General features: G+C 39.6%; 1 protein-coding gene across 1 annotated transcript; it reads left to right on the top strand.

The window, feature by feature from the left end:
- Positions 1 to 758: 758 nt before the first annotated feature.
- LOC115337520 (monocarboxylate transporter 13-like) lies at positions 759 to 15,592 on the top strand. Its single transcript, XM_030005897.1, has 6 exons — positions 759 to 1,033; positions 4,038 to 4,177; positions 6,007 to 6,285; positions 10,093 to 10,236; positions 11,377 to 12,183; positions 14,072 to 15,592. Exons 3-6 carry the CDS (start codon positions 6,084 to 6,086, stop codon positions 14,296 to 14,298), a joined length of 1,380 nt encoding a protein of 459 aa, XP_029861757.1. The 5' UTR covers positions 759 to 1,033; positions 4,038 to 4,177; positions 6,007 to 6,083; the 3' UTR covers positions 14,299 to 15,592.
- Positions 15,593 to 16,498: the final 906 nt, after the last annotated feature.

Raw genomic sequence — 16,498 nt, 5'->3', positions numbered from 1 at the left:
AACTTGCTGACTTCCCACTTCAAAAATGGTGAAAAATATGGAATGTGTCTGTTTCTTAGCTATGCAAGTCAGCTGACCAATCCATATGTTCATACTTCCCCTTGGCACAAACTACACAGATTACTGATCAAGTCATAAGGTAAGCACACAAACATGTAAATAAAAAGATTGCAAAAAGCGACAAGCTACTGCAACAACCCACCCTCCCCCCCCAACTATTACAATAGCAGGTTATAGCCACCATGACCTTAGTGCAAGGCAGATTGTTAGGAAACATAGAACCAGTTATAATAAACTAGCAGAGAAAGCTGGGAGATAAAAGCTTTACAGGATCCAGCAGTATATAAGGAATTTGAGACCCTTAAAAAACCAAATCATACAACAAAGGGATTGCTCTGGTAGGGTGGATGGTTTTGACCATCCATATTGCAGGGTTGGGACCTAGAGAGCATGTTCAAGCTTCCTATCATTTCTGTAGTTGCTGCAGTCTATGTGATGCTCAGCTGTAGCCAACATCTGCCCAACAGCACAGTCATAGAGAAACCACAAATGAATTTCATATTTGAACAAACATTGGCAGTAACTGCCCCAGAACACCAGGGAGTTTGAGGTTGGCTGACACATCTGAACCTTCTGGTTGGCCCAATAGTTGAGTTCAATAAAAACTCTGGAGCACAGTCCAAGTCTAGTACAAGTACAGTACAGATATAATATAAAATTTGCCTTCCTTCTCCCGTTCCCTCCACCCATCCCTGATTTTGCTTTCTCTGATTTCTAGTCAGGACAGAACTTTGTTTTTCTGAGGGTAGGTGGAGTCAAATAACTTTTGGGGAGGGGAGGAGGGGATTCTTATAAAATCTGGCAGCTTACACATCCTGAATGAGACAGATTGGTTTGTTCAGATAGACTGTGCATACAAGGAACAATGAGTAAGATGACCTGGTGGGTTGCAGCACGACTCAAGAACTTACATACAACTGGAAGGTGAAGGAAGAGCTTCATATCCCATACAAGCCTGGGTTACCTGAAAAAGGTAATTTCTTTATGCTATACTTTATTTTTGTTACTTCAAACTGACTGCTCAGGGCATTCAGCCCATCTTTTCCATCCTGATATGCTTTGTCAGTAAATTGTGTTATAGATCATATTCATTAGACTGGCTCTTACTAAAATGATGTTAATAAAGTTAGAAAGGAGAATTTTATTAAGAGGTCCTCTTGAATTTGTGTCTGAAAAGCAGTAACTATCATGGCTGTATTGTATTTGAAGCTGTGGTGGCATGAGAGCATCAGCAGAGCCAGTCTGAGTGTTAGATGAAGACCAGAAGGTATCTGAGTGTGACAATCATAGTAAGTACCTGTTCCCTGGCTGTGTAAAAAGGTATATGTGTGAAGGAAGTTTCAGTATGAATTACAATTTATTTCTGTGTTTCTTTCCATCTTTCTTCTAATACAACAATTAAAACAAGATTATATTAGTTAATCTGTTGTAAATTTATTAAAGATCTGATTTGTATCTAGTTTTATGTAGTTGATATTGCTGAATAGTTCCTACATCGAGGTAGTGTAGTTGGTGGTCCTGTCCCAATATCAGCTTTTGTTAAAAGTAGTTTTGCCTTTGTGTACATCAAGTGTGTTTTTCTTCTTTCTCTTTTTCTTTCTCTTTTTCTTTCTCTTTCTCTTTCTCTTTTTCTTTTTCTTTTCCTTTTTTTTTTTTTGTCCTTTTTCTTTTTTCTTTTTCTTTTTTCCTTTTCCTTTTTCTTTTTCCTTTTTCTTTTTTTCCTTTTTCTTTTCCTTTTTTCTTTTTTTCCTTTTCTTTTTCCTTTTTCTTTTTTTCCTTTTTCCTTTTCCTTTTTCTTTTTTTCCTTTTTCTTTTCCTTTTTCTTTTCCTTTTTCTGTTTTTTTGGCTAAGTCCAAATCCAAGGTAAAGTACCATGCTTGTACTGGAAACCCAAGCCAAACCCCCACTAACAAGTCATGTTTCTTCATCTAAGCATGGAAAAACTTAATGCTTGCCTTTTTTGTCTTCTTGGGGAACCTGTTTCTGCAAAGTGCTAAGTATTGGCAGCTCACAGGGAGTCCACCCAGCCTCTAAGAGAGAGTGAATGCAGTTATTTGCGGAGCTTTATGTATGAGTTGCATGAAAAGAAGACTAGGATTCATGGAAACAACAGTCTTTTCTTGATTCCACCACCAAGTTCTGCAACGTGTAGCAAATGTATTAAACTCATTTGCTCTTCTGTAAAAAGCAAATTAGAATATGGAACACAAGGTAACCAAGTAACGCAAGTATTGGTCTTCACAAGTTTATGTGGCACCCTAAAATGCAAGCAATCAGACAAGCTTTATATAATTTATTTTTATTATTGTCTGAGAAACCCTCTGAATCATTGACATGAATAAAAGAAGAAATAGCCTGGAGAACTTGTAGAGCGTGAATAGAGGAACACCCCCAGTGCCAGAGAAAGTGCCTTTGCAGCTACCCAGATAGCTAAAAGATAAAGATTGCACTTTTGTGTGCATGTTCTCACTGGCAAATTTTGCCATAAGGGTAAGGATACTACTGGCAGAGCTGTCTGCTCTTGGTGATGCACACACCAAGCACAGACGACAGTGTTGTGGCTTTCCTGACTGAAGCCCCTGTCTCACAGGGCACCCATTCCAGCTGCCATGGGAAAGCTTGGAGGTAGGAGACAGGGGACGCTAGGCAGAATGCTAATGCTTCCAGGCATGGCTTTACATTCTTTGAGGGGTCTTGTGTGTGGCGAAGCACAATAGAAAGGGAAGTTTCCATACAGGTTTTTCCTCCTTTTCTCTTAAAAGTTCAGTTTCAGGGGCAAGAGGAGAAAGTGAAGACATAAAAACGTTACCATTTACCATTACTCAATAGCTAAGAGCAAAAAGAGATCCTGGGTGGTTTTTTTCAGCTTAGTTTTTCTCAATTACATGCTTGTAGTAAACTTTCACTTGCAAGTGAAGGAGAGAAGAAAGTAGAGCATGGTGTCAGAAACAACATGTCCACCCATTGCAACATCTACGCTTTCTTCTACTTTGTTCAGGCATTCCAGCAATTCTCTACAGTATGTAGCTGCACTGCTTTCAAATCTGTAGGGCTCCTGGGAGATAACTACCTCATTAATTAATCACACAACTGAAATAGTAATCTCATTTTGGACTTGCATGTAACACTGTGATCATTAAAAGAGACTGGAGACTGAATTCTGAGCTGTGACATAAAAAATGTATTTGTGGTCAGGAAAAAGAGTGTTCGTTTAAGTCTTGTGAGCAGTAGAGCCTGATTTATACTCCTCCCAGGGCAGAGTTTGCCTAATGAAGGCGAAAGATACTGGGCGGTGTCAGGAAGTAGTAGATTTTATCATGCCTGTTTTAGTCTGGGTACTGCCTGGTAAGTAGCAGGATTTCTTCTGTCTTGTGGCAGAAATCATAATCCCCTGCTCAGGCATGTCCATGCAGAGTGCAGTAATTTCAGTATCACTCTGCCTAGGCAGGCTCATTTAGCCTGAGTGTTGCATCCTTTTTTACATTCTTCAGTGCCCCAGACCCAGCTATGACCATGCCACTTGAGCCCAGCAATATAAGACATGGCTACAACTTGATCTAGATCTGTATTTTCATATAGTAGATCAGCACTAATACAAGTATTAACATTTTCAACCTCACAAAATTCATGAGCTCTGAAAGTTATTAGCTGCATTTGACAACTGAGAAAACAGAGGCACAGCAAGATCAAACAACTTGTTCAAGGTCACACAGAAACTGTGGGAATGAAAACCAGATTCCTTCATATAGACCTCAACCACAAGGCTTTCCTCCATCTTTTGTGGCTGAGTTTTAAGATTTTCAGGATGCTGTCTGAGACCTTATGCAACTGATTAATCTGTCTGACTATGTCTGTCATGCAGATGTGTCCAGTGCCACGTGTTAGTCCGAAGTTTGAGCCAATCACATGGCAGCAGAAAGATTTTGCTTCTGATCCCTACAAGGCTCTGACGGCTTCTTTCCCCCACCCTGCTGCAGTGTTCTAGGTCCTCCCGATATCACGTACCTCAGTGTAGCAAATCACAGGACTAGTGACTGCTGCTTTGTACTGGATGGCTTCTAGTGGTACGGATTCCCTTAACCCTCATCTTTCCCAGCTGCACACAGGGAAGATAAATGTAAGTATAGTACATCTTTAGTTATCTTTAGCTACATTCTCCCTCTTAGACAAAACTGCTTCCTGTGCCCTCTCTCTTTTGCTCTCCTGCATTTTGTACAACATGCCCGCTCAGAACTTAGTGTCCACAAAGAAACAAGAAAAAAGTGGGAATGTTACCCTCCCTCAGCCAGGTCCTATGTCCTCTGTGCACCGCATGATTACTCCAAGTTTGTCACAAAACTTCTGAGGGGAAATACGCTTTTTTAGTTATGCTTTTAATAAGATACGCTTGCCTATTAAGATGTCTTCACAAGGAAGCATGTGCCCCATTTTGGCAAAAATGCTTTGCAGTGCTGGAGCCATGAATGTTTATAAATGCTCAGATGTTGAGGACCCTAAAATTATTATGCAGTGTTCCTTAAAAGTTACTCGCACTATAAAAACGGCTATATTGGTTCAGGCCGAAAGGGGATGTTTAAGAACAGACTAAGCATAAAGTGATACCTCCCAGTTTCTGACTACTTGCAGCTTGGAGACTTCCTGAGCCAGGGACCATTTTTAAGCATTTGGTAATCCTCAATAGTTTTGTACAGCACAGATTTATCTAATATTTCCATGTAAAGTTTTAGTATCCCTAGTATTATGTGGCAGGGAGCTCCAAAGTTTCACAGTGTACAGGTAGTGTTCAAACGTCCAGTACTGTATCTAATACCGGTTCCCTAATACACTCCTCAGAGACCAGAGTAACACCCAGTTTCATGCTGAATACCATTTTCGAGATCACATACATCCCGTTTACACAGGGAGAAGACCTATTGCCACTGGAATTATTAAGAAATTATTGTCATGGTTCTGAATTAGAGTATTGCTTACAACAACATCAAGAGTTAGTATTAAGTTTATACATTCCCACTCTTTAGTCAAAGTTGCCACTGCACTTGGGTTTTTAGAGACAAAGCACAAAGAGAAAAAACAGATTTGCAGTATTCCTGGAACTTAGGCAATGATTAAGTAGTATCAAGGTTGAAAGGATCCCATAGTCAATACTTTCAACTTGATTTCTTTTGTTTTTAAATGTCATTTTGGTATTTGCTAAATGGAAGGTGGAATCTTTCTTTGAGAGGCTGCCATTTCAGGAACGGAAAGTCCACTAGGTTCAGACTTCTAGAAAAGTGAAGTAGCTTCCATTTATGTGGATACATAGAAGATTGAAACTGGCAGATTTCCTGCCCTTTTAAGGTTAGGAATCTTTTCTTTTTTCCTACCCTTATTCTGTCACACTACTGATACTACTCAAAGGAGCAACTTAGCAAATATAATTATGCTTTATCCATACACACAATTATGACAAGAGGCTGATGGGTACAAACAGCTGCCTTGATGTCTTTGAAGTTCAGGAAGTTTATTGCAACGTCCAGAGAATGATAGAAAGTATGGTATCCTGTCAGGCATTTAATTTTCTAATTGTTTACTATAATGTATTGGTTTGAGAAGTGGGTGGGATAAGGTTCTTGAAGTTACTAGGATGGGTAGGATCCTGGGCCTATGTTTCAAAATCTTAGTGTCTGCATCATGTCTTTTCCTATCGTCTTCTCTCCTATCCTCACATCTGCAGGCTTCTTTTTCTGCCCTTCTTACCTGAATATTTTTCCTTTCTCCATTTTTTTCCTTTCTTTGTTTCTCTTTCTACTCTGCCTTCTGTTTCCTGGGGCATCTGTTTCCCAGGTAATATTTTCAATCAAATCACTGAAATGCATATTGTATTTTCACTTGCTAATTACTTGTGTAAGCCATTCCTAAAATCTTTTAATTAATTTCTTTAACACTGGGCCTTCCACTAATTTGCAGATCTGTTAAAAATCCTCACCACCATCACTACCACCCCAGCAAAAAAACCCTGAGAGAAGATCTGAGAATTAGAAAAGATGCAGGCCAAAGACAGCAGTCCACCAGATGGTGGCTATGGATGGGTTGTGGTAGTGTCAGCCTTCGTGGTGATGGGCCTCACTGCTGCTGTCCTCAAGACTTTTGGTTTGTTCTTTGTTGAAATCCAGCAGCACTTTGATGAACTTGCAAGCACCACTTCCTGGATCACATCAGTAACTATTGCCATCTTTCATTTAGGAGGTAGGTAGAAGTGTTCCTCTAGCATTTTGTTTTATTGTCTTAACTACTCAAGAAATTTTGAAGAGCTTCCTTAAAAAAAAAAAAAAAAAAGAAAGAAAACATGTAAGGACAATACTTCCTTCTGTCTCTACAGAAAATTGGCAGTTGCTTCCCCTAATAAAGATGTATCCATGCCTCAGACATGGAATGGGTTAATGAGAACTCTGTATATACACAGGAGTCTGTTTGCCTTAAAGAACGTCGTGTACCTAGACTCATGATTCAATTTTCCTACAGGATTTGGATCAAACTCAATGCAGATAATCCTAAGAACTACAGAGCTTGTTGCATCAAGCTCTTAACCAGTTTGTGCAAGTTCACTGATCTCACAGTGACTGTCACTTTTTCAAACTACTTTAAGATATAAGGACTGTGACCCTGCCTGGAAGATAAGCCATCTGCTACCAAAATGGTGACTCTTGGTCCTGCTTTCCCCCTCACTTCTTCTTTTTGTCTTCACCAAGATTCCCCCTTCCTTCCATGTATTGCCAGTTCTGCCTCTCTTTTCACCCCTTAGAGTGGTTCCAAGTCATTGATCTAACAGAAAACTCACTGAGTTAAAAATAATAAAAAAAATTCAATAATTCAATTCATTCATACAGAACATAAGGAAGAGAAGACCATGCAAGCAGACAGTAAGGGAACAGAGAGTTAACTATCCCAGTCAAAGTCAATGAGCTATGGGATCAAGTCAAATACAACATCTCACCAAACAAAGGAGGGAAAAATATCAAACATACTGCATTTGACTCTTAACTTAGTTGTTTACAGAGTCCTTTGTGCCCTTGTAAACTGGATGATCCTTCACCATTATGGTGAGGTTTCCAAACATGTGCATGCACTAAGTGTACAGAATTTGTGAAGTCCTCTCTACATGTTCTCATATAGATACATAGTTGCAATAGGTAAGTATCCTTACATAATAAATGCTATCATAATTTTGTTTGTGAACATGCTTCATAGTGTAGACACTATAATTATATGCATCCTACTCAGCCCACACCTATCAGTATTATTGCTTGTAAGAGTAGTACTTCCAAAGATCATGAGCAACTGATCTTTCTTTGAAAAATATATTCAGAAGAATGAAACAGTAATTCAAAGTCAAAGGAAAAAGATAAAGCAAGTCATGGGTTGAAAAGATTTTACCAGTTCCATGAACTGCTATCCTTGATGCTTGATTTGCAATATTAGAGCTTGTTTCATTCTGACAGAAATAATTAACTGAAGAATCAATGAGAACCTGCTTTTCCACCTACTTCACAGAATACAGAAATGAATAAATGGGAATCTATCAATTTGGTTTACAAATTAGACTTATCACTGACCTATTGTGATACTATTTTGTCATTCAGGAACATGAACTTAATGAGAAAAAAAAACCAGCATAGGAGGATAAAAGAACTCAAAGTCCTGGTTTAGGTTTTTTGTTTGTTTGTTTGTTTTTAATATATATTTACATTATATATGAATGTATCAGGGATAGAGCATATTAAATAATAATATCAAGTATAAACCAGCAAAACTGTATTTGCCTAGCCAGGGGCGAGGCTGGCCTACTTCAAAGAAGACAGCTACAATTTTCAGCAGAAATTCCTATGAAAAGAATCTCTTTTAGTGAATACAGCTTGATGGCCAAATGTTCCAAAACTCTTCTGTACAGCAGTTCATAATGTCTCGGGTCACTAGGTAATTTTCCTTATCTTCTCCTGCCTTTGCTTCATTTATAGGGACCAGAAGACTTTCTGCTGAAGATCATCTGAGCCTCCAGTTCTTTGAGCATCTTTCCCGGCCTGGTTTAGTCTTTCTTAATGTGTTCCTCTGGGAAACCTTCAGTGTCATTTGGCTCAGTATGAAGGATGATCAGTGAATTATTAATTTTTCCTGTTTGGATCCTTTCAACAGCAGCTCTGTGTCTCGTGTGGAAGGAGAACATGTGCTTCTACTTTTGGGGTTTGCATCTGCAACAGGCTGTTCAATTTACCACAGCAAGGATTCTCTCCATCACACACATAGACCTTATCTTGGTACTGATGTACATCTCCTATCACCTTTCTCTTTGAACTGTGATTATCATACTTTTTCATTGCTTGTAAGTTTTCTGTGTATTGCCCTTTATACTTTCAGACTCCGGATCCTAGCAATCTTCTCCATTTCCAGTTCTGTGAGTAGCTTCTTTCTTCCTCCTGCTACCCTGTTTTCAATTTCTGCTTATTTCTTCTCCTCATTCCCTGTTAAAAAAATTGCTTTTTGGTAGTATTTCTGTTCCAACTGCAGATCTTTCTCTTGTCTTTAAGCACTTCCATGGATCTCTTGTCATCCTGAGTCTACTTTTCTCTTCTTTTGTTCATCATATATTTATGATTCTCCAACTGTATATGCTTTATCCTGTCTCATCCCTTCCATTACATGTTACAGACCATGACTGAATTCCAGTGTCAATTTTACATGCTTATCAAATAATTTTATTTTTGCTGTAAATGCTGATGAGACATTTGGAGTTTGTGTAACTTCTGCCAGCTACCTGCTGTCAGACACTGTACGTCCTGCAGATTTTGCAGCCATTAATATCCCTCTGCCAGGTTTATTTCACTTGTCCTAGCTACCAAATTCTCTTCATTCTTATCTTACTTAACACAGGTGAACGTACAAGTTGCCCCTACAAACTACTATAAACCCTCCCTTGCTGACTGCCCTCTCTTCACTGTCTCCCCACTTAGTTCGGTTTATAAACATGGTCCTCGTCAACCAAATTTAATTTTATCCCCAGGCTCCAATTTCCAGAATATTAGTAAATTGTAGGGAGCAGTACAAAACCCCACCGAGAACCGGTGGTGTCAGATGTTACTTGGGATCACTCTAGTGGCCACGGTTAATTAAAAAAAAATCCTGTGCTTGTGGTTTGAAACTATCCCCACAGAACAGAGTGTCTTTCCGTGGTAGGTATGGCCTTGATCTTAACGCTGTGATGCTGATGGAAAAACAGCCAGGCAGTATAACTGATCCTTAATTAAGCAAAAATATCCCTAACATTTCAGGTGCTTCCATATAGCAACTAGAGACCAGTGCTTTGGGTTTTGGAATTGCTGCACAAAGTCAGATCTTTGCAACTCAGGTGCAACTTTGCCCTCATGTGTTGAAGAGTTCCTGCAGTCTGCTGAGAGAAACTGTACCACTGAAATAAAAATTTAAGAAATGAACTGCAAATTTCCTGGAGAAATATAACTTCAAAATAAACCTTGATTTTTGGTCCTCTATAAAATATTTGCAATACCATGAATAGATGACTTTGCAAAGCTCTGGAAGATGAAGATTAGTTTTCTCCAGAGAGTTTTCATGCCAGTCATATCAATAATACACTCTGAATAATACAATTTTTACAGATTAACCTAGAGGTTCTATGGCTGGGGTTTCACTTTCTGCTAAAACACTACATGAATTTCTGTCATATTGCTAGTTGTATCCTTGCATGAAACTCAGTAGAACTGTTCCATGAGAAGGGCACTGAAAAGCTCTTTCCCTTTAAAAAAGTCCAAATATTTTGAATATAATTTAAAAACTGTGCCCGAGGGCCTGTCATTTCACTATCAGCAAGGATCCAATTTTAAAATCTCCATTGATGCCCCCTGTCCAGCAGAATTCAGGCTGTTTGAGACAAGCATTATAAGGGTATTTCTCCTCCAAATGCTTTATTTGATTGTTTGGTCCAGTCAACCAGCTTAATGTTCCTAACGTATTTATCTTTCTCCTATTTTGCTGCTGATCCAGCCCCTGTTGCCAGCTCACTATGTGTACAATACACCCATCGGGCAGTTGTGATCACTGGAGGACTCCTGGCTTTTTCAGGAATGGCACTGGGATTTTTTGGACGCAACATGATCTGGATGTATGCAACGACTGGCTTCCTACAGGGTATGACTTTATGGCTTCATGGATTTCTTTCACGAACAACTCAGGGCCCTTATTTGAGGGTGCTAATGGTAGGGGTTTTAAAATCTGATTTCTATTTTGATTTTATGACCAACTAGAACCATCAACCCTCTGTAAAGGTCATTTCCCTCATGTCCCACTCCGGAAGTAAGAATTTGTGCTAGAAACCTGGATTGACAAAGAAGGTGAATAATTAGATGCTAGTAATTTTCACCTGCAAATTATATGCAACCAGAAAATGAAAAGTGTTTTATTTTTCACTCGGAGGCAAGAGCTCTGTGAAGGTTTAAAGAACCTAAAGGGTGCTGAAGTACAAGGACATAGAGATCCCAAATTTTGTACTTCCTATCAAATAATCTTATGTTTTGAATACAGGCCCAGGCTTGCAGTTGATTTCAATCCTTTCCTTTACTCCAGGTGAAAACAGGCCAGAAAGTTGTCTCCAACAGCTAGCAGATTTTCCTGGAACAGGAAGCGAAGCTGGCAGGGAATAAAATAAACCATTCCCAGTTCCATGCTGGATGCCTGAGAAAATGTCTGGAATTTGAGCCCTTTGGCAGTCCATGGCTGCCAAATAGTTTCAAGGGAGCCATTAAAATCACTGTAAGTTAGAGCAGGTTTGAAGCCTGCTCAAAGCAGCTGGGCAAGGAAATGAAGAGCAAATAGAGGTAATGCACCAGCTTCCTTCACGTCCTCCCTCACTTTCTACCCTGAGCACAGCTCAGCTAAACCTGGCAATGTGATCTAGTACCAGCCTTAATTAGGACAGTATGGACACTCTGAGATCTGTCTAGTTTCAACCACATGGCCGTGTGATTTTTCACCCAGTGGCAAACTTGTCAAACTAACATTTTTTTTTTTCCCCCAGCAGCAATATAATAGTGTATACTTCATACTCCTGCTTTTTTGCTTGAATGTAGAACTTACTCTTACAGAACATATGCCACAAATATACTCTTACACATAGTACAGCTACGCTCATGCTACTGCTAGGAGCAAAAGTGTTTTTCTTTTACCAGTTTTTAACTTTGCAAATGTAGGAGCACTGACTGCTTTAATTTCCACCTTCACAAAATACCTCAATAGTGTCTGACTGGTGCTATTTATATTGGTGTTTTTCAGGACTTGGGATTTCGTTTTCATGGACACCAGCCATTAGCATTGTTAGCCATTATTTCTCCAAGAAAAGAGCTTTGGCCAATGCTATTGCCAGTGCTGGAGAATGTGCCTTTGCATTCACATTTGGGCCATTTTTCCAGTGGCTGATTAGTCAATATGGATGGAAAGGTGCCCTCTTGATCATAGGTGGCATCCAACTCAATATCTGTGTCTGTGGAGTACTGATGCGACCCCTGGCAAGCAGCTGCCTCCTTGAGGCTAGCCATTCTGCAACCGAGACACCAGCTGGCAATGGTGCGTCTGGGATGGACAAAGAAGATAAGTCTCCCATCACACACAAAACCTTCAACTGGATGCTTGTGAGGCGACAGGAGTTTGTACTTTATGCCATTTTTGGCATATTAGCTGCCATGAGTTTTTTTGTTCCTCCATTGTTTTTAGTTCCACTTAGCTACAGCCTGGGAATAGATGAATCGTGGACTGCATCCCTCCTATCCATTTTGGCTATGGGGGACTTTGCAGGCAGACTGCTGTGTGGCTGGTATGCCAATCTCCACGTTACCAAAACTGTTCATTTGCTGACAATGACAATTACACTGATCAGTACTTCCCTGATGCTGTTGCCACTGGCTAACAATTACCTGTCCTTGGCAATATTCACTGGCTTCTATGGATTCTTCTTTGGTACAACAGTCGCCGTTCACATTACAGTGCTAGCAGATGTTGTAGGCATGCCAGATTTTGACAGTGCTCTAGGGCTTTTCATGCTCATTCGAAGCACTGGAGGTTTTGTGGGGCCTCCTCTTGCTGGTAAGTTAAGATGGTACTCTGCCAAATACCATTTACAAGAAGAAAGGGGAATGGCAACCCAAACTGGAAAAATCTGGGTCCAGACCTAAATTTCCCCCTTTTTTAGCTCAGAAGTATCTGGACCAAGAAGTCTATAAAAACAGAGAGTCAGTTTAATTCCTCTTCAAAATACCTTGCTCCCTCTCTTCTCTGTGGTTTTAGAGATACCTGTTTGACATGAAAGCAGGGCAGAATGGCAGGGTTTGCATGGTGGTGTTCTTGCTTCCTGAATCCTGCAGAATCCCACTTGATGGACTCCCACTGTCTTGCTATGAAAGTGTACCTTTGGGACAAGCAATCCATATTTTCAGAGAAGAAACTGAAATTTCAGACTAGTGATGTTGCATAAACACTGGTATTGTTGGGAGGGTTTCTACAGAAGGTCAAATTGAACAGCTTGAAGCATTAGGCTATGTGAACCTCAAGCAAATATTCACAGAGATGCCTGCTGTTTTCAGACAGCATTCAAGCTAACCAATATAATAAATGGGGGAGGCAGCACATAAAAACAGTGGGAAGAGAGAGTAAACAATGAGACAGCACATGGATTTATGGGGTGGCAATGAGACGAAGTCATCATGGAAAAGCGCAAGATAAGCAAAGTGCAAGCTGTAGGGACTTTACAAAATGATATGGCAGAAAAATGGCATGGCAGAAAAATGACTAATGTGACTTGTAAAGTGTGGATCTGAGTCCTCATCCAAAGACCACTGCTTACGCACTACAGTGACTTTTGTGGTAATGACACCACTAATAGGCTGCAAATGGGTCAGACTGAATACTGGAATATTTTAATTCACTTTTGAGAATATAGGAAGGAAGATTTATAATGAAATTGAGACAAAACAGTATCAAAAGTATGTTGGGAAGATCTGAATAAAATACAAAGATAGCAAGACGTTTATATTGTGGCTGGTCACTAGTACTGATTGCCTGGGGTTCAGTGTGACCCCTTTGTGTATATATAGTAAGCTAAAAAGAAGGTATGGAAGAGAAGGGAAACCTAAGTGGTTCTCGAGCTCTTCTTCTCTCCTACTTTAAGAGTAAAATCTAAAAGATCTGGGTTCAGAGTTCCTTTGCCTGACAGGACTGATGTTAGATTGGAACAAGGGCGAGGGAGTACACTAAATGTGGACAAACTTTCCGGTGGGAGACCAAGCAAAGCCTTCATCAGCCCACAAATGAACCTGCTATTGTACCCACAGAGCAGCTGATACTATCACATATACTGCTGCAGTACTATTACTATACTACTGCTTTTTCAGTACAGTATGCAATGACATTAGGTATTTTCGTTGGCTCAAAGCTACCTAAAACCCAGGGTCTTTTTGTTAACATCTGTGACTCTTTGAAAAGTGATGAACAGGGAAGCCCATAACACTGCAGGCAACCTCTCCAACTGTGTCTTCAGCAGAGGCCTCTCCTTGCCTTCTTTAAACTCTCTCGTGCGGCACAGTTATGGTCCAAATTACAGCAACTGATGACACCTACACCACAGAACATGGGGCTACTCAGATACAAAGCTGCATGATTTGGGTTTTTTCTGTCATTACCTTCATTGTCTGCCATGTTTTAGGTGGGAAAGTGCCTTAAACTGTATAGCATTTGTTTTACTAGCAATTCACATATGCAAAGTAAATAGATGTGAATTGTGTTTCAAATTTTAAAATGCTATAATGGGGTGATGTTTCATGCCCTCATGATGTAGAAAGCTGCAAGACAGGTATGTAGCCAGCATACTCTCTTTGTAAGGATATGTTCACACTGCTGAGCTGATTCACATTAGCCTGTTTTCTATCAATTAATTTCTATCAATGTAATTACATTGCTGTCATTTGTTTCTCTCAAGGTCTGATCGTGGACATGGCTGGAGATTACCGAGCAGGCTTCTACATGGCAGGAGCCACTCTTGTCCTATCAGCTGGATTTTTAGTTACTTTAGATCAACTTCAACAGAGAAAAGAAAGAAGAAGCTGGGCTAATATTAAACCAGAAAAGTCAGCATTACCCTACCCTTCCCTCCATCTCCTGAAATTTCAAAACAGAAGGTATCGAGAACATGACATAGTGGTGTGACTACATCAGACATCTTACACCATTTCAGGACATATGGAAGTGTTTTATTTTCTCCAAACTCAATATTAGTAGGATTTATGTAATGATGGAAGTTTGGGATAGGAAAGTTTGAAACTGAGGAAGAAAGTAATTAGTTTACAAGCAAACCACACTACTAATCATTATCATATTATTTTGATGTTGAAATTGCATTTTGACTATACGAGTCTTCAACAGAGTTCCACAGGGCCGTAATAAGCAAACTAGGGAAACTATGGTCTAAATGAAATTACCATGAAGCATGTATGCAGCAGATAGAAACCCTCCCCCCAAATACAGACTGCAGCCATCACTATCAAATAGGAAGAGGCATCAGCTCACAGATGTTTAGCTTGGGGAAGTAGCGTTCAGTGTTTTCAGTAAACAAGTTGGATGTGAAAGCAAGAGTACATGAATATAGTTTTGAGCTAAAGGGTTTGCAGGTATTCTACAGAGCGGGGCTGGAATATGATAAATTAAAAATAAACCCGGTAAATGGTGACAGTTACATGAAAAATAGAATTCAGTAGAGAGAAATACAGTCCTAAATAGAAAAAATAAAAAGCAAAATACACCCACATAAAATGGAGAGGGATTGATGAATAACAAAGGAAGACCTAAAGCTACAGTGGACTTAAAACCGAGTAAGAATCCCAAATGCAACCCTATATTAAAAATAGCAAATATCTTTCTGTGCTATGTTAAGCTAGAGGTGATAATGATGCTTGCAAGGCTTTAACTGGAAGAGGAACATAAGTTGCAAGGAATTAAGTGGAACAAGAATGAGAAATGTTAAGAAAATACAGCCTAAGGAAAAAGTGTAAGAAGGTTTGTCTGGTTTAGAAGACAAAAGGTTGTACAGGGCATGAGAACAGCCTTCAAATCTGTAATAGGTTGAGATAAAGAAGACAAAATTAATTTCTTTCCTTGTTAAGGCAATTAGTAATTGATATAATTTGCAGCAAGGCAGAGTTATGTAATGGGGTAACACTTCACTGTAGCTTGTTAAGCATAGAAACAGACTGTAGGGAGAATATGAGTACATAAACGTATCAGAGAATAAATAAGACATGAGAGAATCTGAATATATTCAGTTGTGCTTCAGAACATTGGGATGGACTAGGTTACTTTCTGAAGTCCTCTTTAGACCCACATTTCAACTCTCCTGAGGCTCTTTGAGCAAATACTCATTTATGAGAATAAAGAGTCTGTATCCAAATTTTTTTTTTTTTTTTGTCATTTTATTTTATCAGGGGGAAGAGGGAATGTAAAAGAAGGGAGAAACGGCTGGATCACATTTAAAAAGAAACAGTAAAAGGAAAAAACATAGCACTTAAAAGCTTTCAGACTATTACAAATGTCATAGCTGCCCTAGTTATGAACTTCAGAAATTTTTACCGTGGAAACACTTGATCTGCAAAGCCAAGTTTAACATAAATCACTCATCTAAAATAATTATTTCTTGTCTCATAAGAATAACAATTATTTCAAAAATTTAATTTAACTTACAGGAAATTAGGTGAACCCCTAATAAATCAACTATCTGTGAGGGCTTGATTGCAGAACACACACTGGAAGAGTCACAACTGGGTGGGCAAAGTCTTGTAGCTAGGCCCTGAAATTTCTGACAAAACATTTTTCAATATACCTATTGAAAAACTTAGATTTTTCAAGGAAGTATTATTTTTTCAGTCTTCTGCAGTGTTCCAATATTTAAAGTATATTGTCATTTTATAAAATTAAAGGAAGGGGAATTGCTGGATGCAGGGGAGGAATGGAGAGATGTTTAAGAGATGCTGTTTCCACCTCTGACTTTCTGTTAAAATTCTGCATTTTATTTGCAAGCCCTGTCACCCATTTCTGTATTTTGATATGACTGGCATCTGACACAGGCAGTAAAGAAGGCTTGTGGCATCCTGGGCTGTATGAACAGGGGCACAGACAGTAGATCAAAGGAGGTAATTATTTCCCTCTGCTCTGCAGTTGTGCATCCATTTTGGGGCACCAAGTACAGGAAAGGAGTTGATAAACATGACTGAGTTCAGCAGAGGGCCACTGAGATGCTGCTGGACTGGGGCTGGTTCAGGCAGGAGGTGGGGCAGGTTTGGGAGCATCGAAAAGCATCCCTGGCACCGCAGGGAGGGATGGAGGAGACGCAGCCAGGCTCTTCACAGAGGTGCAT

The sequence above is a fragment of the Aquila chrysaetos genome, chromosome Z (genome assembly GCF_900496995.4).
Source record: "Aquila chrysaetos chrysaetos chromosome Z, bAquChr1.4, whole genome shotgun sequence".
Classification (NCBI taxonomy): Eukaryota; Metazoa; Chordata; class Aves; order Accipitriformes; family Accipitridae; genus Aquila; species Aquila chrysaetos.
The sequence above is the reverse complement of the archived record's forward strand: the minus strand, read 5'-3'. Positions and strand labels throughout refer to the sequence as shown.

Coding starts and splice junctions, on each gene's coding strand:
- LOC115337520 (XM_030005897.1), top strand. CDS start 6,084: ATGCAGGCCAAAGACAGCAGTCCACCAGATGGTGGCTATGGATGGGTT. Junction 10,237..11,376: donor AACGACTGGCTTCCTACAGG/GTATGACTTTAT, acceptor GGTGTTTTTCAG/GACTTGGGATTTCGTTTTCA. Junction 12,184..14,071: donor TGTGGGGCCTCCTCTTGCTG/GTAAGTTAAGAT, acceptor GTTTCTCTCAAG/GTCTGATCGTGGACATGGCT.